Below are 24,568 nucleotides of genomic sequence, written 5' to 3' on the forward strand. Positions count from 1 at the left end.
GTCTTATAAAGTCTAAATAACTTTTAGAAAATCAATAGTTTGAGCTCAAACAGTTGATTGGTTGGTTAGTCGGTCTGTTGATTGGCTGGTTAGTTGCTTGGTCAGTTACTTGGTTAGTCGGTCTGTCAGTCAATTGATTGGTTAGTCGGTCGATTGGTTGGTTAGTTGGTCTGCCAATCAATTGGTTGGTCGGTCGATTGGTTGGTTACTCGGTCCGTCAATTGGTTGGATGTTAGTTTGGTTGGTTAGTCGGTCAGTCAATTGGTTGGATGTTAGTTTGGTTGGTTAGTCGGTCAGTCAATTGGTTGGATGTTAGTTTGGTTGGTTAGTCGGTCAGTCGATTGGTTGATTGATTGTTTGTTTGGTTGATTGATGGATATCAAACTTATATCATATGACTGTGAATAAAGTCTGGAAATAAAATTATTTCCTGTAATTTATTTTTTCAATATTTATCCAAACCTAGAACACTTATTTCAAACTCCACAACTTCTCAGACCACATTTTATATAAATATAGATAATATTCAACAGATTAACACGATCCACATGACAGAATGAGAAAAGGTTGATCTTTTGTGAGATTCAGGTGGTGAACCGAATAGCATCAATTTATATCAATGAACAATACAAAAGAACTTGGAAAAACTGTGGCAGCATCAAAGCAGCTGACTGATTTAAGACCGAGTGTTTTAAAACTACAACGTCTGCACTTCAAACCAAACAAATGTATAAATGTGGGTAGAAAATGTGCATGAAAGTTCCTCACACAGCATCACAACTTGAAAAAACCTTGGCTGAGTAAAATCTCTGTGAATTTGACTCCCTGTTTGAGATGAATCCAATAGAAACTAAGTAAAAAGTCTTTTTGTTTTCTTTCATATCTTTCCTCCTCAGTTCATTAAATATGTTTTCTAAGTCTGCAGTGGATGTTAATGTTCAAATAAATTTCTCCCTAAAGCTGAATTATGGAGGTATAACAAAATTATTTCTTTTGAAGACCGGGCTAATAGGAAGCATCATGAATTGCTTATTTCAGCGACATTTTCCTCACGTCATTGTGTTATTTTAATGTTGTTATGATTCACTATCTCCTTAATAATATATTACGACTCAGCGGCGCCCCCAAAGCCGTCATATATATATATATATATATATATATATATATATATATATATATATATATATATAACATGATGCTTTATGGAGAAACAGGCTGTGGTATAATACAAAACGCAAATTCTGATACAAATCAGGATTGTGGGGAAATACTTAAGCCACAATTAAATGATTTGGTAAACTCTCTCCACATCAGACTCTGTTCCATCAGAAATAACCAGGTGCTGCTGATGGAGGCCAAAAACAGCGCTGCCTATTGGCCCCTGCTGCCATTGATTAGTTTCTTAAAATACTCTGCTCCTATTTCAGACCTGCGAAACAACGAGAGCACACGAGGTCGACAGACACTCAGCCTCCTCTGACTTTTCCATCAGTTTTAAAATTGAACTCTCACGTCTGAAATGATGGACTCATCTCAGCTCCGACTATAATAGATGATAAAAATGGAGGCTGGTTAAACGTTCCTGTTTTCTTTTCTGTTTTTGGAAAGGTACAGGACTCCGTTGCAAGTGCAAATAATAACGAGGACAGCGTACCCGAAAACATAAGCAATGATTTGTGTCGAGTTTTTGTGTGAGCGGTTTGGTCACGTTTTTCTGGGTTTGCCTGCATCGCTACGTGTGTGTGTGTGTGTGTGTGTGTGGGAGTTTGCAGTGTTTGTGGAGCGTTGCGGGGGCTAAATCTGGCTCTCCGATGTTTTTTTTCTTCGCTGGAAAGCGGACGGCGGAGGTGAAGGGTCGACGGTGCAGAGGCGTAGATAAATGTGGCGGCCGAAACGCGGTGCCCACGACGACTCGAGGGTTCCAAAATAACCTCCTTTATCTACGCCAGAGGGCTGCATCTGCGCTTCACTTACAAAAGCAAGATAAGGGTCATGGCAAGGAGGCCTGCCAACCTAGACACCATACTTTGTGATCTTTAAAAAATATACATATATTTTTCAATTTATGTCACAGAGAGGTTAGAATTTTCTGTTCTGAAAGAATTAGTTCTTGGAAATCTGATTCTTTTTTTCTCTCTCTCCAATGCACTCCTTGGGTTTCCCTAGTTTCGGAGTGATGTCAGCATGGGCCGCCATCTTGTTTGTTTCTTTCAACTTTGAATTCAGGTCAACTCACAGAAGGGATCATTGAAATAATGTCAGTTTTTAAACAGATTTTTTGTCCATTTGTAATTTTTTTCTAAGGAAAAAAAGTGACGGCAAAACGTGATTAGTCGTAAATCTGATTTGATATCAAAATAAAAAATTAAAAGAAATCAAAGATGTTATATTTAAGCCATGTCGTCCAGCCCTAATAGAGGCTGCGCCTGAATAGCTAAAGGTTTTGAAAACATCTCTCCTGTTCCACACTGTCACCGCTACAAGTTGTATTACAATTCTCATAGTTCTGTAATTCTGGAAATTATACTTATTTTCTCATTTCAGGGGCCATCTTCAAAAAAGGAAAAAAAGAAAAACAAAGTCTATGCTGAAGATTTTAAAACTTATTCTTTAGGTTTAAAGTTCTTTGAACTGTTAAAGCAAGTTCTAAGCTATTTAGCGCAGCTGCGTCCATGTAGCCTTGACAATCATATTTAAACTCTTTCATAAACAACCGAGCTTGTTCTTTTTTTTTTTTTAATTCAAAGACAGTCGAAGATTGTCTTTGAATTTAGAAATTCAAAGACACAGCCGCCACACGTAGCATTCAAACCCACTTCCAGGTCGGAGTCTCACACACCTCTCCAAAGCAACACACTATCCATGTTCGATAGCGTTCACTTTTTTTGCACCGCAGCTTATCACTTCACATAATAAAATCCATTTAACTGCACGACAGAGTATGTTTTGTGTGCTGCTTTAGATTATTTTCACATTACACAGGAGCTAAGCTAATATTGGAAACAACTTTTCTTGTGCCGCCCTCTAGATCTTGCCACCCAAAGCGAAGAGCCACGTCATCCAAACCATCCTTAGATCGTATTTTGTACATTCACAGCTGCTGAGTTGTCACCCTTTCATATAAGATTCCACATAAGCAATTATTCCCTTCTTTTCCTCAAGATAAACCCTAAACACCGCACCAGTACAAGAGAAAGAAACTTATTTAAAAATCACATATCAAAATCTGTTTCCTCCATTTTTTTTTTAAAGACAGACCTGTTGCTCCGCCTAAAGGTGAAAAAAACCTGTTCGCTTCAAAGAAAGCCTTCATGCTTTTGACGCACGTACCTTGTGCAGTTTCCACATCGCGCCCAGAGCTTTGACTTCGTGCGTGCCGTGCTTCCCCTCTTCCAAACACTGGTAACACACGGGCATCTTGCACTGCACGCAGTACATGCTCAGGTTCTCCAGCTCGTGCTCCGTGCAGGTGGAGATCTTGCGCGGGCTCGCGCGGCGACTGATCCGGCCCTGCGCGGGGGGAACCAGGCGATGCTTGGCGAGGGGACCGCGGGGCGGGTGGCACCGCAGGCGGCACGGGTCGCAGTAGAACACGTCGCACTGCTCGCACATCACCGTGGCCTCCTTCGGACTCTTCTCGCACAGCTGGCACTTGAGGGCGGCCGCCTTGCTCTGCTGGTACCGGTCCACCACCCCTTCCAGCACCCGGTTTTTGGGGAACCCCCGGAGCCCCCGGTCGTCCAGGATCAGGCTGCGGTGACACTGCGGACAGGTGATGCAGGAGTTGCGGGGGATCGGGGGCAAGGAGGCCGGATGCGGCAGGAGGTGCTGCTGCGGACCGGGCTGGGGGACGGCGGGGGGGAAAACCCGGACTCCGTTCGGTGATTTCTGACAGGGGGTGGTCGGAGCGCTGACAAACCCCCCGTAGGACCCGTACCCGCTGTCCGCCTCGCTGTACAAACTCATTTTATCCAAATCCAAGTAATCATAATCTGAGGCGCCGGACCCGGAGGCGCGGCTGCTCTGCGGGGACTCGGCTTCGGGGGTCTGCACAAGAATATTCCGCGCACACGCCAGGCAAATGTTGTGGGAGCAAGGCAGTATGATGGGCTCCCGGTAGAAGGAGCCGCAAACGGGGCATTTTAACTCTTCCTCCATCTCGTCCATGGCGGATGTACCGTGAGGATGGAGATCCTAGAAGGACGCTTCGGTATTAAAACGAGTTGCTGCTGCTGATGATAATCGGTGCTGCTCTCCGTGAGTAAGCGGCGCTCCGTACGCGTCCTGCTGCAGCTGCAAAGTGCAACCTTGACCAAAGGAGAAGCGTCGGTACTCGGGAGGCAGAAGCTCCTTCCGCCAATCAGCAAGCAGCAGCAGCTCGGAACCGAAGGCTATTGGTTGCCCAGAGGATTCCATGGACCCATTGGACAGCTTGTCTGTCAAGTGAAAGTCCATTAATGAGCTTTACGAGGCCGACAGTTAGCACACACTAACTAACTTCAAGCTAATAGTTTTATAAAATGGGCGAAATAGAATTAAAGTAATTATTTAAAGCTAAGACAAACCAAAACACCAATTATAACCAATAATGGCCGAGGTCTGCATCCGCTGTTCTTTACTTCATACTTAAAAAAGACATTGTTATGAATGTAGGCCTCCAGCTGTTTTATTATGTGCTGTAGTTGCAGTCCATGATGTCCTGACTATGTCTTTGTGTGGAGGCCATTAAAGCCCCGACTGCAGCTGCAGTTCATTCCTTGTAAATTTCTGCTACAGTTCTACAGTTTGAATTGTCCATAATCAATGCTGCATTTTCATTGTTTCTGCCAAACCTTCTCGTTTCACTCAACTTCCCATTTACAGAAACCATCAGAAACCCTGTGAAAAGCAAGTTACCTTGGTTGGGGTATTATTTTCTGATTTTACTCCGTTCATCATCTGCCAAGAGGGGAATAGTGGGGTTTGGTGTCAGTGGGTTGAGAAACGCCTTTGTTTTTGCTGAGCTCAGCGTTTATCACAAACCTCTATTTCATACCCATGCAGTAAATCGCTGTAATTTTAATCCACTCAGGTTCTCAAGCGTTCCTGACTCCAGTTTCATTTGTCATCCCTGGCTTCACCGGTACTTTTTCTGCTCTTTTGGTTCTGGATCAAGCAAACATTTGCATCTTCTTTGCCTTCTGCTTGTAGCCAAACTAAACAATGTTCGTGCTGGAGAACACAAATGCAGCAGCGAAATGGAACACACTGTGTGCATGCTAATTGCACCTTCAATGAAAAAAAAGAAAATGCCAACAGGTTTATTTAGCTACAAACAATTGTTCTTGCACTCACTGGGATTTTGCTCCCAGCTTTCTGTCCGACAGGCTCAGATGACTCTGGAAGGTTCTGCGAGGATAGCCGACATGCCGGGTCTCCTCTGACTAGGTCTGCACGTGTGAACCAAGACCTAGATTTGATTTGATAAACGTAGAGGGCACGACTCAGAAGAGATTTTCTTCCTTCATGAAGGCAAACATCCTGAGTGCCATGGGAAAATTAACTTTTATGAACTCGCCTCTTAAATATATATAATTCCCGTGACAAAGACACAAAGACAAAGATTAATCTGGAACAAAAAAACAAACCAAAAACTAGTACGCTTACAATGGGAATGAGATTTTGTTTTGACTCAATCTAAAGTCTGCTGAACCAGTGGATCTAAAAAGAAATAGATATTTAATGTGATTAAAATGTCAATTTAAGGTGTGTGTACTCATTTATTTTACAAATTTAGGACGTTTTATGGCATTTTACTAACTCTCTGGGGACTGATCAAACTTATGTGTACCAAACTCCAGGCCCAATGTGGGATGACCCATAAAACCATTTTTAGGAGTTTAGTTCAGAGGTTTGGTGTGAATTAAGTTTAAGTTATGGTTTGGCTTTGGAATATACATTTACATTCAATAAATTAGAATACGCACTTCGATGAGTCTCATTTGCCAGATTAAAAGTACCTTTTCAAAATTAACAACCCTTAAGCAGGTTTTAAATATACTTTTCATTAAGCCCACATTTTGGTATAAAAAATATAATTTTATAGTTCTTAATATTCTGATTTAAATATGCTTTCATTCCTGCCACAATTAACAGAAACAAATATCTCTGTTAATGTGTTTCACTTTGTGGTAAAGTTCCTAAAATAAATTGACTTTTCAATAACAGTCTAATTTATTGAATAGTAAGGGGAAGAGTGAGGGTTGGGTATGAATGCAGTTCAAATGAATAGAAGTAAATGCAAAGTCTTAATAGGGATGAAAATACAAACGTGTTTGTGAATCAGGTTTTTATGTGCTTGTGGAGACCTAGTTAATGTTGTGAGGTTGTGGGGACCACTGCTTCTTGTGGGGACAAATCTTGGTCCCCATGAGGGGAATTGCTGTTTTTGGGTTAGGGGTTAGGACTAAGGTGTTAATTGAGTTTTGGTTAGGTATGTGATGGTTAGGGTTTGGCTGTAAAAAAACGAATGGAAGTCAATGTAAAGTCCCCACAAGATACAAAAACACGACTGTGTGTGTGTGCCATTTATGGCATATTTACTAATCTTCTAAAAACCAAATGCGCTTATGGCAACCAAAGTTGGGCCTTAATGCGATGGACCCCCCTGTTTAAGGTCATGGGTCAGGTTTAGAGGTAAGTTGTGAATGAAGTTTTAGTTTAGGTTAGTTTTAGGAATGTAACCCTAACACATTCCTACCAGTAATGGTTTGGGTTAGGGAAAATATCTGGGTTAGGCATACATACAGCTCCTAAATTAAAGGTAGTCAATGCATATTTTTAATATGGGTAGAAATACAAACTTGCGTGTTATCACACAAATGTCAGCTTCAGATAAGAATTTTGGCAAATTTAATTTCAAAATGTTAACTTCTACTTTCAACTGTCTTCCTTTAAAGCACAGGTGTCAAACTCCAGGCCTCGAGGGTCGCTGTCCTGCAGTTTTTAGTTGTGCCACAGGTACAAAACGCTGGAATGAAATGACTTAATTACCTCCTCCTTGTGTAGATCAGTTCTCCCAGCCTTGCTAATGACCTAATTATTCTGTTCAGGTGGTGCAGCAGAGGCACATCTAAAAGTTGCAGGACAGCGGCCCTCGAGGACTGGAGTTTGACACCCCTGCTTTAAAGTGTGTTAAAACAACAACTACCAGAATATGTTATATATTAGTCAGTAAGAGGCTGCATGTCTCTAATTTTAACCTATTGCTTTCCTCCACTTCATGTCTGAATGTATTTACCGCCAGGTTTTTCTGCTTCTGTTCACTGTTAGCAAGATCAGGGTTGTGTTTTATACATGGATGTTCTGCAGTTTCTCGAGGAGACAGGAAAGGAAATAACCCTTGTTTTTTTGTTGTTGTTTTTTTTGCTTCCAGCGTACCCGACCAATCACTGCGTCTATTTTACTGCAGGAGCAGTGACTGTAGAGGCATCTCTCTTAACCGGTGATTCAACGCAGTTGACTCATCCCCCCCCCCATTCAAGCGGCAAAAAATAAAGCCTCCTGCTTTCAGCCAAGCAATCGCTGAAATGCATTAACACTTAGAGCTCCGAGGAGGTCATTAACAGCCTCACATTATCAAATTAATGAGATTCTGAATGCAAAAGGCAGGAGGTGTTGAACGCGCGTGTGGAGTCAGACACTCGCTCGTTTTTCTGCAAAACGCCAGACACCCACATTGCAGCAAATCCTCCTGTACATAAAATATGCGATATATAACGTACTGCATTAATTAAAGTTTGTGAAGATGTTGCATAGCATTGCTCCCTTCTATCTAGCTGTGTTTTCTTTCTGTGTATTCTTGGAATATTGTTCGCTTTGTGAATCTGCCGGATCGCACGATGACTCAGGCTTTAGATGCTTTTGCTTCTAACTCTATTTATTATTTAAGATAATAAAACATATAGTCGGCTAGCCTGTTAAGTTCCAATAAATATTGTTCTGCAAGATAATGACCAAAAAGCAAATAAGTATCTTTGCTCAGACGTTCTTTTGGAAGACACACTTAGAGGAAATTTACTGTAAGTTTGTCTCCATTCAATTTCAGAAAATCAACATATATCCACACTTCCAACCAACTTACTGGTGGTCAACTTTGTCAGGGAAGTGTTTGCATTTTGAGAGATTTTTGTATCTTTGAAGACCTGAGATGTTAAATGGATTGTGGCAGAGCAACACAAAAAAAAAGTGGATAAATATGACGTGGTAGGAAAATTATGCCTTGTTTCACATTTCAATCTGAATAGAATGGAGTGGATTTGTTTTTAACACCTGCCGAGTCTATACTTTGTAGAACAACCTTTGGTTGAAGGTAAGCTCTAAATCTTTTGCAAATCTCATCTGTAGACTAAAACAATTGCCTGTTCTTTGAGGTAAAATAGCTCAACAACTCAGCCAGACTGGATGACAAGCAACCATGAACATTAACAAGATTCTCAATGTGAGTTAGCTCTTGCTGGAAAAGCAAACTTCCACCCCAATCTCAAGTCTGCAACCTCTAACAAAGTTATTCAAGTATTGTATTTCCTGTTGCTTCTATTAACTCCACAGCATTATGCTGCCACTGAGTTTTACCAATTGAGGTATTGGTTTTATGCTCCATAGAGCTTCTCACACATAAGCCCAAAACATCAGTTTTGCTCTGGTTTAAATGGAGTGCATTTCTCCTCGTTTGCTTTTCCCCCTAACTTTCTTGCAACAATTGCTTTTCCTCTTCCAATTCTTCCATCGAGGCCAGATTTTTATAGAACGTACAAATAAGTTGTTCTATCAACAGAACAGTAGCTGTACTTCCAGTAACCGACTAACGCCAGTAAGAGAAATTCGAATTACGAATTTACGGTAGTAAATTTGCTAAATGGAAACATTGACATTTTGAACAAAAACCAAAAAACCCTAAAATTTCTTTCTATGAAAAATTTTTCTGTTAGGACAACGTGGATTTTCAGTCATATCGAAATGAGTGTATTTGACAAACCTGCAAAGGAAACTCTGTTTTTGCATCACACCAGTCGTGTGATCAACTACTGTACCGTACTACTGGCGGAAAAGTCGAAGAAGACGACGGGAAGTGGTAGGAGGATGACAGCGTGGCATGTTTTTTAATGACTTATGAGAACAAACTTATTAAGCTCTGATTTTAATTGTGCTGCTTATTTTATGAAAACATTTCATTAGCTAAATGTTGATCTTACAGCAAAGCTTTGCACATACTTTTAATAGAAATGCAGCTAGTGTATCCTTTCAGTTTAGGATGTTTTGCAGTTGCAACCTAACCAACTAACGTTTTCCACAATTGTCTCCCTGACATGTATGTTGTATTTCCTGGCTGTAATAATGGTTGTTTTTTTTTTGTTTTGTTTTTTTTTACTCACCAATGTTCTCTAACAAACCTCTGAGGCTTTCATAAGCACAGCTGGATTCATACTGAACTTACTCAAATAAATCAAGGAATTTGAATATTTTTGCAAGGCATTGGGTTTGAAATGACGCTAATCATTTTGAATTAAACATTAGTACGCATTTTAAATCCCCAAATGACGATGAGAAGGCTCACCCTCATTCAGCACCACTATATTTCTTCTGTCAGGTGTTGATGTTTTAAATGATTTATAAATACCTGCTGCTTTAATTTAGCTTTCAACAATTCCCAAATATGTTCAAATCTAGACTGAACGTCTGCACGGGAAAAAAACAACACACAAAAAACAAAAAACAAAAAAAAAACAATCTGGATATATTTGCATTCTGCTGCGAGGGCCAAAACAGACCCAATTTATTTTTAGCGCTCCCGCTAACACATCATTCCGACTCTGTGTAGTTCACAAACAGGATCATTCTCTTACATAAGGTGGATTTCCATGTTTCCGAGAATGCCCATATAAGAACAACATTTCTAAAAACTCTGCGACAGATGAGGCTCTTCGCTCTGCGTAGAGAGGAAGGATGGTCGGAAGCCGTGGGAGGACAGCACCGGGTCGGTAGCGAGGCCCGGATCTCAAATAGCAAAATGTGGGAAGCACACAGTGGCACATCATTCACAGACAGACACCCACGAAGACACGGCCTGGGTGTAGCTCTTTCCAAATATATTTGCGCAACAAGCTTCCCGCCGGGAGCGAAAAGGAAATGAGTAAACGCAATTTACAAGAAAAAAAGCAGATGCCCCCTTTTACGCAAAGTGTCTGCCGTCATCCGTGTCAGGATGTTGAGCGTCAGGTTAGCGTGGACCAGAGCTGGCATTTGGGGTAAAGAAATTATTTTCAGTGACGCATACAGAGGCCTCTCTTTGTCTTTGTTTCAGTTCTTCTGCTCTTTACCCATGTGACGTTGTGGAAGGGAGCTGTGCGTTTGTTCTCAAACGGATTCTGACAAAGTGCCTAAACAAATACTTCAATGGTGTGCAACCAATTTTTAAAAACAGGAGTAAGTTTTGAAATGAGCGTTTAAACGTTTCTTTCTCTTCTCCCTACGTACCAAATTCTGTTTGTGGAGGCAAGAGGCCAGAAGGCATCGTGGAGGAAGTGGATCAAGGTTGAGATTTTGACTCATGTTGTCTGAGTCTGAATTGAGAAACTGGGAGTGTTTACAATTTTTGCGAAAAAATATGGATTTCACTATTGTTTACATTTTCAGAACAAACAAGCAGAAAGAGAAAGTGCATTTAGTCTGACAGCCTAACGGTTGTAGCTAATAGTGTATCAATTATGGGTCATTTCAAGAAATACCGAGTTAGAAACTAGCTAATAAAAAGATAAAATTTCTGTCTGAATGTCCCACATGCATCTAAACAACCAGACAAATTGGCAAGTTCATAAAATCCTAATCTTGCCGGTCTGTGGAAACATCTGCAGGATAACAGAATGTTTCAGCTTAACCCAACAGATGTGCTACGATATGAAGACAGGATTGTTCTTTTTCTTTGTAAGCACCTATGTTTTTTTAAACTAGATTCAGGCTCAGACTCGGATGGCCGAATGGATTCACACTCTCACATTTGCAGTCAAGAAAGAGAAATATCTCACCAAGTAAGTTAACATTTTCTTTTAGAGCATTCACTCTGGCAACAAGATGAGATTGTTGCCAGAAGCAGACGCTAAAACATGCCAGTGAGAAGACAAAGGCCTTTTGTAAAGGGAGTTCCTTAAGATACAGAGGGCTGTGAACCTTGAACTCAGTCCAAGCAGCAACAGTGAAGCCAGGGAAATTTCAAATTAAATACATAAGGTTAAATTATCTCTCTAAGATGTTGCTTTTTTTTTTACTAAAATTTGCATAAACTATTTCAAGTGGGAAACATGCCGCTTGTAAGCATCTTAAAAGAAATTTGATTTTGTAATGTAGCTCCTTCAAATTGGGTCTCTGTCCCTTTAAGAAACTCCTGCTCTATAGGAAGTCATCACAACATGGCTCCTCTTTTAACAACGTTTTTACCCGTGTTTCACCCAGAAGTGGCTCGCATGATAACCAAAACAGAAATGCAGCTCCACACGGTGTTTGCTAATTGCTGCTGGCTAGTCTGAAGGAGCGTGTTGGTCACAGAGAAAAGACGCTCTGTGAGGCAGAAGCTTGAAAGCTGAAGCCTCAAAGACGGGCACTAGATTCACCCAGGTGTTTTGCACAGCTGAGTGGTTGCCATGGAGATAAAGGAATTTTAAAGCAACACTCCAGGTGTGTTTTTGATGAGGGAATAACTATATAACATTATTTAAAGCTTAAAAAAGTTTATTTTACATGATACTGCCACCTTAAGCAGAATAAATGTTTTTGGTGTGATGCTACACAAGTACTTGTTTGTTTTTATACAAGTCAGGGAGGAGGCCAAAAAGTTCCTTTATTTCGAACAGAAATGTATGAAACATTTGTTTGTTCCTCTTTAGTCAGAGAGAAACTTCCTTTTGGGATCAATGAAGTATTTTGGAATTGGAATTGAATTGAAATGGGCAGAAACAAAAGTAAATTAATACTCTTTCCATTTTCAATCTTCAGATTGTTGTGCTTTGAAGAACTTCAATTTGAATGCACTTTCATTTACTGTTGGGATTTATGTGGCTTGTCTTTTTAATATTCCTTTATTTAATCAGGTAAACCCTGTTGAGATCTAGATCTCATTTTCAAGAGGGACCTGGTCTCCTGTTCGGGTGCCATGTTGCAGAACCACCCCTTTATTTAAGACGAATTTCTCCAGTGGGAAACTCATAAAGTCACTCTGGCAGTAAATTGCAGCAAAAAGCATTTTGGTCCAGGGCGACATTTTATTCAACATTTCCCTAAACATTTTATTTCCCTTTTATTACTTTACAATTATGCAGTAAGGCGTTTTAGTTTGTCACAAAAAAAAAAATCCTAATGAAGTACAATAAAGTGTAACAAAATATAAACGATGAAGGGTGTGAATACTTTTGTAAGACACCGTAAATCAGAACTTTATCCATCCCGTTGACATTTCAAATAACGTTATTTTACGAGTTCCATTATCTGAAATTGGAAAATTTTACAGTGCAGAGACGAGGAGGTAGTCGTAGTTCATCCAGTGAAGGGGGTTGACCTCTGGGCTGACCGCTGCAGCAGACTGACCCCTCTGACCTTCTCCTTAAGACCCTCGGTGGAGTTCCCATGCTGGGTCTCACCATTACTAAACTTTCAGTAGGTCAGATTATTATTATATTTCTTGTTTCTTTTTTTTTTTAAACACAAACACAAGACAACAGCACCTCCACCTGAAGCATGTCTCACACCGCACCATTTGTTTGCTCCATTTTCTCGGAAGTAAACAAAGGAGTCCTCAGGCCTGCTCAGACAAGCCCAGGGTGGGGGAAGTACGCTGAGAGGAGGTTAAGAGGGCCGGGGGAGATTGAATAATTTGACTGAGACCTGTGAGCCACAGTGCAACAATGCTGTTAAAGGGCAACATAAAGAAAGGTGGGGTGGGGGGCACCACGCTATCCATCCAGGAATCCGTTTCTCCACCAGACGGCAACGCGTTCGTCTTCATTTTCTTCATGCGTGTTGGTTGTTAGGAGTGTTTAGTCAGTAGTGGCTCATGGAGAAAAGAGGAGTGGGGGGAAAAGGTGCAGCGGTTCAATAAAACCACATTGTTAGCTGGCTGAGCTACACCAGTGAAGTATTTTAATGAAGACGTATTGATCTCCTCGTGACTAATTTGGACCTACATGTCACCTGATTTGTAAACAAGAGTTCACGATTTTAGACTGTAGCTTTAAAGGGTCGGTATTATGTTTTCCCTTGTTTTTAGCTAAATCAAGTAATCATGTCGCCTTTAGTTGTTGTAGAAGAATATTTTAGTAAACGAGTACTCTATCGATTATTCTGACGATTAATCGAGAACTCGGATTTTAAAAAATGAGAGAGAGGAGTTTCCCGGCCAAAACGGGAGAGTTGACAAGTATGCGTCCACAGTGTTCAGTTTATCCGCTCACCTGTTGAATACACCTTCCAGGAGGAAGGCTGTCCTACTCTAAGCATCCCGCCAGTCCATTTGTGCTGCAAGCGCTTAGCAACAACTCATAGACGGAAGTGAGAGCGCTGCGCAACCTGGCAGTGTGTGCTAAATAATAAAAACATAAATTAACGAAGCTTCGAGGGAGATACATTTCCCTTGAGGAATTTTAATAATCGCGGTACTCCAATCATTCGAGGAATCGTTACAGAAAATGCTGTCCATATCAAACATGACATAAGAGAAATTTGACTTCGCCTTGAAAATGGGCCTGTGTCTCTTTAAGAAATTCGGGCTTTCCGAAACGACGTCACATCAACATTAACGACAGTAACACTCCAGGTATGTTTTTGATGAGTGATAACATAATAACATGATGTAAAGATGAAAAAAGGTCGATTTTAAACAACACTTCTGTTGACTTAGAAGAGCATCGTAAATTCCAGGAGATTTGGGTGAGGTAGGAAAACTCCAACCTAGATAGAAATTTAAAGCCATTAAGCTGTTAGTTGCAGCCTTGAATAATTGAGATGGTTTACTTGATACGAGGTGCAAAGGTGGGAAAAAAACAAGTCTGTTTAAAATTTTTTGTTTCAAACTGAAAAAACGAACTGCCTGAATATACGCGGACTCACGAGTATGGCAAGCCGTTTTAACATAAATTCGGTTTCGCCGCCCTTACATTCCAGATATCTCAAATTGTTTTAGGACTAGACTTTTTAGTAATTTAAGATATCCCTAATTATATTTTGACTAGACAAAATACCTATTTGAGATATCTCTAATTACATTCCGACTAGTTGAAATGACGTCAGATTTACCATTGACTTGTATGGAGACTTCAGTTCAAGAACAATGAATTACTGACTATCAGAAACACACATTTCAGATATCTACAATGAAATTATGACTAGTCACAAAGTAAACTCAGGATATCGCGAGTTTAGTTTCGACTAGTCATAATTCTAATTAAAGATATCTCGAATGACAACATAATTCAAGATATCTTGAAATGTATTTTTTGGATAAGAGCTACACAGTTTTGACTAGCGAAATGTAGAGATATCTCAAATTGTAATTTTGACCAGTCAGAATTCCTTTTCAGATACCACCAAATGAATTACAGATATCTTGAATTACACAGCTTCTCTTAATTTAATTTATCTTCAATTAACATTCTGAGAAGTCGGAATGGCATTACTGGCGAAACCGAATTTATGTCAAAACGGCTTGCCGTACTCGTGGAGCCTTCCCCCCCCGTCAGTGTTACGCCCCTTATGAGTAAGGACTCTATCTGTAGGGGAATAATAAAAACACGGACACGATGTCACTGCTTTCGTCTCCAGTGTTGTAATGGTAATATTTCAAAACAGTTCCAGACATTACACTGTCACATACTGAGTAAACATTACATCCATTCTGGTTATGCCAACACAGTAAAACAAACTTAGCACACACAGGACGCAGCTAACCAGGAAGCTAAGGTGAGTATAGTAGCTCTTAGACTAGTTATCACAGTCACCACAACGCTCCCTGTTCATTAAACAAGCATAATCAATAACTTGTAAAGCTTGTAATAGGTAGTACGAACTTTACCTGTAGGGGAATAATAAAAACACGGACACGATGTCACTGCTTTCGTCTCCAGTGTTGTAATGGAGGAGCAGAAGCATCGCGTTCCCCTAAATCCGATCAGACAAAACCAATCGAAACTCGAATGATTAAACCCTCATAACTTAAAATCTAAAAGGTTGAACTTTTCAAGAATTATAACCAAACATACCCGGAAAAATGACATTAAAGAAAAATACATTGTTTTTAACTTCATTAAACTTAGGCTACCCTTTACTGTATCTGTCTGTAGCACTGAACTTGAAAGACCAAAATAATCGATCGCAGATCACTAGATCTTGTTTTCCCTTTTGGTTGTCTAAAATAGTTTTATAACCACTACATCAGCGTGTCGTTTCTCTTCGTGGACAGCCGCTGATTATGGCGGCTCGCAGTAAGCTGCGCTACGGAAGGCCTGTGAGCGCGAAGACGCCTGGAAATAAGCATCTCGCATTCCAGCTGGAGTCTGAGATGCTTTATTGCGCTGACAACATGGCACCGAGGCAGAGAGCCAAGCCAAACCGGCAGCAAAGCAACGTGTTATTACAGCATTCTTTTCTCCATTTCTAGCGTTACGGGGTTGGGAGGTGGGAATCTGCAACCCTGGGTTTTATTCCTCTTTTATCCAAACAGCACAGCACAGAGCGTTGGCTCTCGGAGGTGGAAAACGTGACATTTTCAGGATCTTTTCCTGTTTTAATCGTGTTCGCGCTCGTGGCTTATGATGGATATGTTATTTTCCATCCATCCATAGATCTATGTGTTGATTGTTTTTATCCAGTTTGCCTTGCAATGTTGCAGGAGAGTTGTTGCCTACCTCTAGTGGTACTTGGCCAAGAGGTGCGCCACTGCGCAGGCCCAGATATGAAGCAAAAAATAAATAAATAAAAAAAGACCAGCACAAAGCAAACAAAAGTTGCCATGAGCGACATATTTAGAGTGTTGAACAACAGCCATCATAGACAGCAGTGATAGGAAGGTCTGCAGCTTAAACTGTGAAGATGTGCATGGGGATTGATCCAGTAAGGAAGAGGACGGAAAATGAAATTGAAAGTGAAACGACAAATTTTTCCAAATAATATTTAGCATTTTCTGGCAACAGAAAATGCTAAATATTATTTGGAAAAATATTTAAAATGGCTGATGATGTGTTTTGTTGCTGGTTCACACTCAAAGTGTGTCGGTTTTCTTGCTGTCTAACACGTTGACTTTTAAGTTGCATTCAACCTCCATACTTAAACAACCGAAGTGCGTACTTAATCAAAGGTCAGAACAGCAGACACATTCAAGATTACGTAAAAAAGTTTGTAATGTAAAAAATCCAAAGCATTCGTCTTTTACAAGACAATGCAGGATTTCACCCCAATAAACTCATCCGCATTCTGAATTGTTCGTGCTCTTCAGATCCGTCCCCTGGGCCTAATTTACAAACATTTCATGAAAATATAATTTTTCCATGAGTCACTTTTGTGAAGGGCGCAGATGGTTCTGAATCTATAAGCGTGAAGGCGCCGGAGCATTTGGACGGCGCTGCATTGCGCCATCTATTGAGCCCTTTCTGCTGCAGAGAGCAGCAGATGGTGGTCGCTTTAAAAAAAAAAAAAAAGCAAGTCTCGCATGAGAAACAGGTCACAGGAGACGAGTGGAAGTCAATTGTAGGCATTGCCGTCCCGTTTTCTACCTCCTTTATAAAATGATAAAACAGGAATACAGTTCAGCATCTTGTCCGCGTCCCGAATGTAGATTTCTGTTTGACTTGAGCTTTGCGCTGTAAAGCCCCGGCAGTCTGTGCACTTCTTGACCCAGATGTCTGTGGAGCTGTGCTGGGATTCTGGAGCTCAACACAGAGCTGCAAGATTCACTAACACCTGTACAGAAGATTTTTTTATTATTATGTTGTTTTTTTGTTTTTTTTTTAGATTTGAGAACAGGCCTCCAGGTGAAGCACTGAACAGCCAACGTTGAGCTTTGACAAATTCTTTCCTCCCCCAGAAGTGAGGGAACGTAGGCTGAGCTGTTGCAACGTGAACCTTTGTGTTTTAGTGCAGTAATTAGCCAGGATCCCGTATTTGTACTCTGACAAATAAGAGCTCTTTTCTGTATGGAGAAACACGGTTATTTACTATTTCTCTGTTGCTTTGAGTTGCTTGACAGGGAAATGCAGCTCATTTTCATTTTCAACTTTCTTTCTTTTTTTTTTTTTTTTTTTTTTTTTACGCTTTCAATTCTCGTCTCGCTTCGTCGCTCCATCTGGGCTTTCTCCCATTGACTTGGATTTTCTGCCGTAGACTTTCCAATCGGCAAAACAGAAGAAGTTGTGAACGACGACGACGATTTTCTGCGCTGCTTTTAGCGACGGCAGCGGAGGATGTGAACGAAGCGCGGCGCACGCAATTCCCGGTAAGCTTCTTGGCGTCGCACGTTATCACAGCGAATTTTTAAACCTCAACAGAGTCCGCACCTCTGACTACGACCCGGATCGTTACCGGTAAACACAATAACAACTTGAGATGCAAATGTAAAACTAGCCACCAACCGTTGTTCAAGGTTAGACTCATCCATGCAAGTTCATACTGGGAAATCTTCACATTTTCTTCTTTCAGCAACCATTTCTTTACTGCACTTGAGTTCAGAGAAGCTGCTTATTTATGGAAAACAGAGGCATTGGGGCATCTGATCACAATGGAAAGAAATCTAAATATTTCAGTCCAGTGAGTGTGTGCGAGTTCTCAGGAGCGTTGGCGTTGAACAACAAAAACTACAAAAAGCAACAATAAAAAGGATGAAATAAAGACTTAGCAGCCAACTCGGCGGGAGAAAAAGAAGAAGCTGGGCCTGAACTCTGGACAGTACAAAGAAAACCGTGTCATCTTGCAGGAGAGCGTCCAAAAATAGCTGATAGGAAACATTTGGTGTGAACCAACATCGTTGCTTACTTTCATCCAAACATGTGCTTACTGGTTGTGTGTTTTCTCAAACGTTAAGGGGATAATGAGAGAAACGTTGCCAGGAAGTAAAGAAAGCCGCTTTACAAAAAAAAACATTCAGTTTAAAATAAAACAAGAGTCCATGTTAATGCTCGTCTTGTTCTGATGAGATGTGACGAAGATTCCAACGAGCAGCCAGATCCTGTTCCAAGAAGTGGCTGTTTCTTTCTTTAAGTTTCATTATTTTACGTAAGGAGAAAAAAAAAAAAACAGAGGTTCATGTTTTCAAAATGGCTGCGAGGAACTCGGCCATAGAAATGAAAAGGTTCTTGATACTCAAGAGAAACCTCTTCTGAGCGAGACGTCTTCAGTTTCCATGTCTTCGGCCTGCTTGTGGACAAATCTTTGCTCCCTCTGTGGCTAACAAGGAGAAGCTTTTAAAGAAACACAAAGCGAATCCCGAATAGCAGCTCAGACGAAATTATGTGTCCGTAATATAACATTAGAAATACCTCCGTACATTATAAAACAAAAAACTAAACTAACTGATCTAAACTAAAACACTTAAAACGTGCATCTTTATGTGTAATGACTCTTTAGAATATAAATATATTTATTTTCCCAGAATTTTCACTTTTTTTTTTCTTTTTTTTTAGACGCACCTGCATATTAAGCCGAGATTTGGGCTTAATAGTACTCAACGAATTGCACGCCAGAAAGGAGACGGAGAGGGGGAGAGGAGTTTGGAAAACCTGATCAATTATAATTATCAAGCATTATGAAGCATGCTGATTGACTACTGCACTGCCTCGGGTAGAAATTTAGCTTTCCAGAGCAAGGATTACCATGTTGACACAAACAGTTTGATATTTCTCTCCACGCGGGCTGAAAATGATTTGGGAATGCTGATCTTTCAAGTTTCAAAATTAGAATTCCTTATCTAGGGCCTGGTGGCTCATGCATACCGTCACCATTTATCATCCAGAGGTAAAAAGATCTTAAACGTGGCAAATGGGTTGAATTTTAATGGTGCCCCTTGGGCGACGGCGAAATAAATAACAGGCAAATCTCAACGACAGAGGATTGTTGGAGAGCTAATCACAAGAAAGCAAGTTCAGTAGTTTGATGAGTTAGTTCATCTAAAGCGTAAGGAGCTTAAATCTGCTCATGCTGTTTAGCGTTTTTGAAGGTGGTATGGTTTCAACCTTTGGGTATAAAATATAATTTAAACTTTTTGAAGTCAAAGTCTGAACCACGCTTGACCCAGATTCCACTTGAATCCAAAAATGAGTAGCAGTGATTGCGCAAGAGGCGATTTAACGCCCTGACCCGTTCGCCAGAACATGCTTCATATCATATTTCATTATCCACAATAAATTGTCTTAATGTTTCCTGAAGCCTGCAACGTGTTCAGTCGGCGGTGAATCGGTCACATTGTTAAAACGAATAAGACGTACAAAACAACATGGAGCCAACGTCGAATCCTCGCAGGTAATTAGGAAAGCTCCAGTGGCTCCAGATGATGATTAGGACGTTGGAACAGATGCTATTAAGTTGTAATTTGCAGGTTGGGCTCTTCTCCTCCGAGGCGTGTTTGGCATTCTTTATTCGTCTTTCTAAGTACCTAATGTATGCGGTTCTCTTGTTCTGCTGACAAGACACTTATTTTCAAGAAAACAACCCAAAAAAAGACCTTCAATTGAAGGACAAGATGTGGTAGAAGTTAACTTATTCCCTTCGTAAACTGTACAAACATGTCTCTAATGTCTGCAAATGCTTGCTGACGCTAAAAACAAAAACACATTCCGATTAAGGCAGTGGTTCCCAAAGATTTTCTGGGCCCCCCTATGGATTACAATAAAATCCCCCCCAACAAAAAAGGAAAAAAAAAAAAAATCAACTGGGCACACACATCGTTCAACCAGACATAAACCTAAACACCTATTTTGTTTTCAAACTCCACTGAAGTTTATTTCACACTTCAGGTTGCAACAAAACAAACTACAAACCATCTTTACAGTGAAACACTTTTGTGTAACTTTTTTTTTTCATTCATCCATACCGCTTCCTGCGCCCCTCCTGCAATGGCACTGCGCCCCCCCCCCCCAAGGGGCGCGCCCCAGACTTTGGGAACCACTGGGTTAAAGTGAGGGAACTGAAAATAAAGCTGTTCTCATTGTGTTTTTAGCCAATATGCAGTAAAAACTCTAAGAACAGAGTTTTCCTCTCAATAACAGCACAGTAGACTCTGAAACTAATAAAACAATGCCAACTGTTGTCAGCACGTTCTGACACAGAGGGGAACTTTTTAAACTGACAAGAAGAGAAATTTTTGCAATGACAGTTTTGTTGCTATGCCAAAAAGGCAGCAGTGTATCGGTGTCTGCTATGTAGCTAAAGGGGCAGCATTACGTAAAAATTGACTCTTGAGCTTGTACGTCATGTTATAATGTTATTCCCTCATCAAAAACATACCTGCAGTGTTACTTTGATTCCTTCATGCATGTTTGATGAAATCCTTTTATCTCCCATAGCAACCACTCAGCTGTGCAAAACGCCTGGGTGGATCTAGCTCCGCCTTCGAGGAGCTAGATCCACCTAGGAGCTTTCAAGGTGTCAAATTACAAAGTCAAATTTCTTTTAAGTCATATTTAATAAATACATATATATGCTTCTAACAACTGAAGATAATATAATTACTGTCCCATTTAAATCATGTCTGTCCAACAAGTTTTGCATCTTCTTCCGTTACACAATCATGTCATATATAGATGTTAAAATAAAGGTAAGTTTTAACGTAAAAAGGTTAACAGATTTCTTCTGTTTTTCTGGGGGGTTGTCCCACCTAAATATTTTAACACTGTTAAATAAATGTCAATATCAGACAAATATGCCCTGAATTATCAAAAAATTCTGTTTTTAACCGATGTTTTAAATTATTAAGAGAAAAAAACAACAAAATTAATAGTTAATTTTGCTAAATCAAATATTTTAAAGAGAAATACTGTACATTTAAATGTTTGACATGTACCACCTAAGCCATGTGCCCCTGTCTAAAAGCATTTTGGATTTTAGACCGAGGCTTTTCCTGTGCATTGGACAAACGGATATAATTGTGGTGGTTTCATTGCTAATATGGTGTACAGCTGGATTTTTAGTCAGAATACTAAGAGTGAATATGAGTTCTGGAGGCGCAGAGCGGTGAAACACCCAGAGAGATTAGTTGTAGAATATTATGTGGTGCACTCTCCGATTGAAAGGCTCCACTGTGCTGCCTCACACCCACACACTGCCACTTCTCACTCATCATACTTGAAACCTTGAAATTACTGAATACCACCAGCTTTCACATGAGAACTGAGTAACTGCGCAACTCCGCACAAAATGGACACACAGTTCGTACCGGGCATGGACACGTCTTATGCAACACAGTTTATACATCAAACGTTATTGGAAGGATTAAAATATAGGTTGAATATTGAAAGGAGAGCCTGGTGGCTGAATATGCGCAGCAGGTAATTGTTTATTTGCATATTTAAAATGCTAAAACATACATGACTCATAATTAGAGTCATTAATATATAATCTATTTTAAATAAAACTATTCAATCAGCTGCCCCGGAGTTCACTTAACCCAGAAGTAAAGAGATTAGCCCATTTTTTCAACAAATACTGTTGCCCCCTGCTGGCCATTAGATAGAATGCAGCTTCAAGTAGGTGGCGTTTACTTCACATATTAGTGGATACACCCATCTTGTGCCACCACTGTGAGGTCAGTAGCATGTAAACTGTCAGATATACTACAGAATAAATCATAGATACTATCCATGAATCAGATAATTACTGGTACTAATCGAGAGTCTGTATAGTCTTAATGCAGAAGCTCTGTCTTACTGTCACCTACATTCAAGAAAAAAGACAACAATATGCTCCATATGAAACAGAATGTGGTAGAACTCAGTGAAAACTTTCAGCTTCAGTGGTGTAGGTTACCTTACTGTTGTTCTGTTGTTATAGAAGTAATCAACCCATAAGCAACCCAACAGGCCGCAACGTCACCAATTGAGACTGGAAATTTTATCCAGATCAATTTCTTAATTTAGGGCTGCACAGTGGCGCAGTTGGTAGCACTGTTGCCTTGCAGCAAGAAGGTCCTGGGTTCGATTCCCGGCCGGGGTCTTTCTGCATGGAGTTTGCATGTTCTCCCTGTGCATGCGTGGGTTCTCTCCGGGTACTCCGGCTTCCTCCCACAGTCCAAAAACATGACTGTCAGGTCAATTGGTTTCTCTAAATTCTCCCTAGGTGTGTGTGTTGTGTGTGCATGGTTGTTTGTCCTGTATGTCTCTGTGTTGCCCTGCGACAGACTGGCGACCTGTCCGGGGTGAACCCCGCCTCTCGCCCGGAACGTAGCTGGAGATGGACACCAGCAACCCTCCCGACCCCATTAGGGACAAGGGTGCGCAGAAAATGGATGGATGGATGGATGGATGAATTTCTTAATTTATGGAACAACTTGTGCTGTATTGATGTTTTCCTATCAAGCAACCTAAAGGTGATTGGTATCAGAGTCACTGACTAACATAATGTCCTGTTTTCATGTAGGATTCCCAAAACTGCCTTATAGTCCGTGTGCATTGCTTTGTCCAGCTAATGAGTCTTTTTTCTGTTTGTTTTCAAAAACTACAAAAGCTGTCAGCTGGTGCAGCTCCCTGTTTATCTGTCATGTAACCTACTGTCCTCTAATGTGCCAAGACATACTTAACTGCAATCATACTTAATTATAACACAAGCTGATGTGTTGACAACTCGTATCAAAACAGACACGAAACACGCTATTGCTAGACTGTAGGCTAGTGCCACCAACAGTCTCCATTGGTGATAGTGTCCATCCATCCATTGATAGAAGGATGGATGGAATGTGTGTTGATGGCCCAAAAATGCCTATAGAGCTACAAAATTAGCAAGAAGTCAGGCTGAGCCCCTCTGAAGGAAATCTGAAGTCAAGAGGAATTAGAACTTCATTGGTGAGCTATTATTGATGTTAGTGTTATTTACTGCTAGCCTTAGTGTGCATGCGCCAACATGTACGCAGCCTGTTGCTATCACTCCTCTCGTCTTTTTACTTTCTAAATTTTTGTCGATTGATTTTTTTACAACATTAATTATTTTTGCACTTTCCTAGGAGCTTATCTATAACAATGTTGACTAAGAAAGCAATTTCCTCTTGGGGATTGATCAAGTATATTCTATTCTACTCTATTAAAGTTGCTAGTTTTTAATATATATCAATTTCTTTCAATAAAATACTACACCTCGTACCTGCAAATCCCTATATTTAAAGACTTGGAATGATGTTTACGGTAGGAAGATTGGAATATCTCTGAGTGCAACATTAGTCCTGGAGCTTCTTAGGGTAAAATCTTAAATTCTGCACTCTTTGTATCAAAAGTACATGCATTTTTCTGAATTTTCAATATTGTGACCTACAAAAACAATTGTCAAAAAGTAAACATTTGAAAAGCCCATAGTGCGCTGCAATCCTGAAACTGCGTGGCTGACATTTGATTGAATCAGAAAGGAAATAAGAATAACGTGTGAAAAAAGTATAGCTAAAATTTGGTTTTTTATATATAAACTTGTGGTCACAACAGTGAGAAAAAAACACCAAGGGTTTTTATACCACAGAGGGAAATATCTGTGATCTTCCCTCTGAGCCGCACTCGAGAAATCACCATGGAAACAATCAGTCTCTGATAAGGAGTTTAATCAATAGCAAATTAAATGTAAAATTAGAATAATCTGGCAGATCTGAGTGAGTGTTTCCAATTACATGAGCGAATCTAACATGAAAAAAGAAGCACTATTAGTGTAAGAGGCGCAACAGAACAATCGGAAGCATGTTTAGTACACAGTAAGCACCTCTAAACAGCAGGAAACCAAACAGAGCAGAAGAGTTTGATGGAACAACACCAAACGAGATCACCCCTCCGTGGTCTGCTTCTTACTTTTCCTCGTTGGTGCATTACGTTAAAGCAGAGACGTCAATGAGTGTTGGACAGGAAGAAGATCCCTTTTTTTTTTTCTTTTGCTGTAAGTGGAGCAGAGCTGATGGTTGGAGAACGGGGGCCGTAGGTAGGTTCACAAAAGGATGTCATCTGGGAGGTATTTTTAGAGTGTGAGGCGCACTGATAATGGTCCGCTGGTGCAATCTGCCTGCAGGTTCCCAGCGATAATAACTGCTCTCATTCAGCACATTCACTCAGATTCATGGAGCAGGACTCACAGAAAAGAGTGTGTAGTTAAAGATATGAATATGTATATAGAACGTGTCTGCATAATACGATATTCAGGTTTTTGAGCGGCAACACACTTGAGTGGCTTCAATATCCTGTTAGTAATATCTCCTGGGCTGGCAAGATTGGATAAGATTTAACAGGGTGGCACTATTTGGCAAAAGTATCAATCAACAATAACTTTTTCATACATTTACTGTATGAAATAGCACTTACCTTTTTGAAGAGGAAGTGCTTTA

The 24,568-nt window shown here is 40.4% G+C and overlaps 1 protein-coding gene across 2 annotated transcripts in view; it reads right to left on the minus strand.

Annotated features, from left to right (window-relative positions):
• Positions 1-5,606, minus strand: part of trim9 (tripartite motif containing 9) — a 47,266-nt gene extending 41,660 nt beyond the window's left edge. For both annotated transcript variants that reach the window (XM_028001210.1, XM_028001209.1), the window contains exon 1: positions 3,331-5,606. In XM_028001210.1, coding sequence (XP_027857011.1) covers positions 3,331-4,167 — 837 coding nt within the window. In that variant the 5' untranslated portion in view covers positions 4,168-5,606. The remainder of the gene's footprint in view (positions 1-3,330) is intronic.
• Positions 5,607-24,568: the final 18,962 nt, after the last annotated feature.

This window comes from Xiphophorus couchianus, chromosome 19 (assembly GCF_001444195.1).
Source record: "Xiphophorus couchianus chromosome 19, X_couchianus-1.0, whole genome shotgun sequence".
NCBI classification, from domain to species: Eukaryota; Metazoa; Chordata; class Actinopteri; order Cyprinodontiformes; family Poeciliidae; genus Xiphophorus; species Xiphophorus couchianus.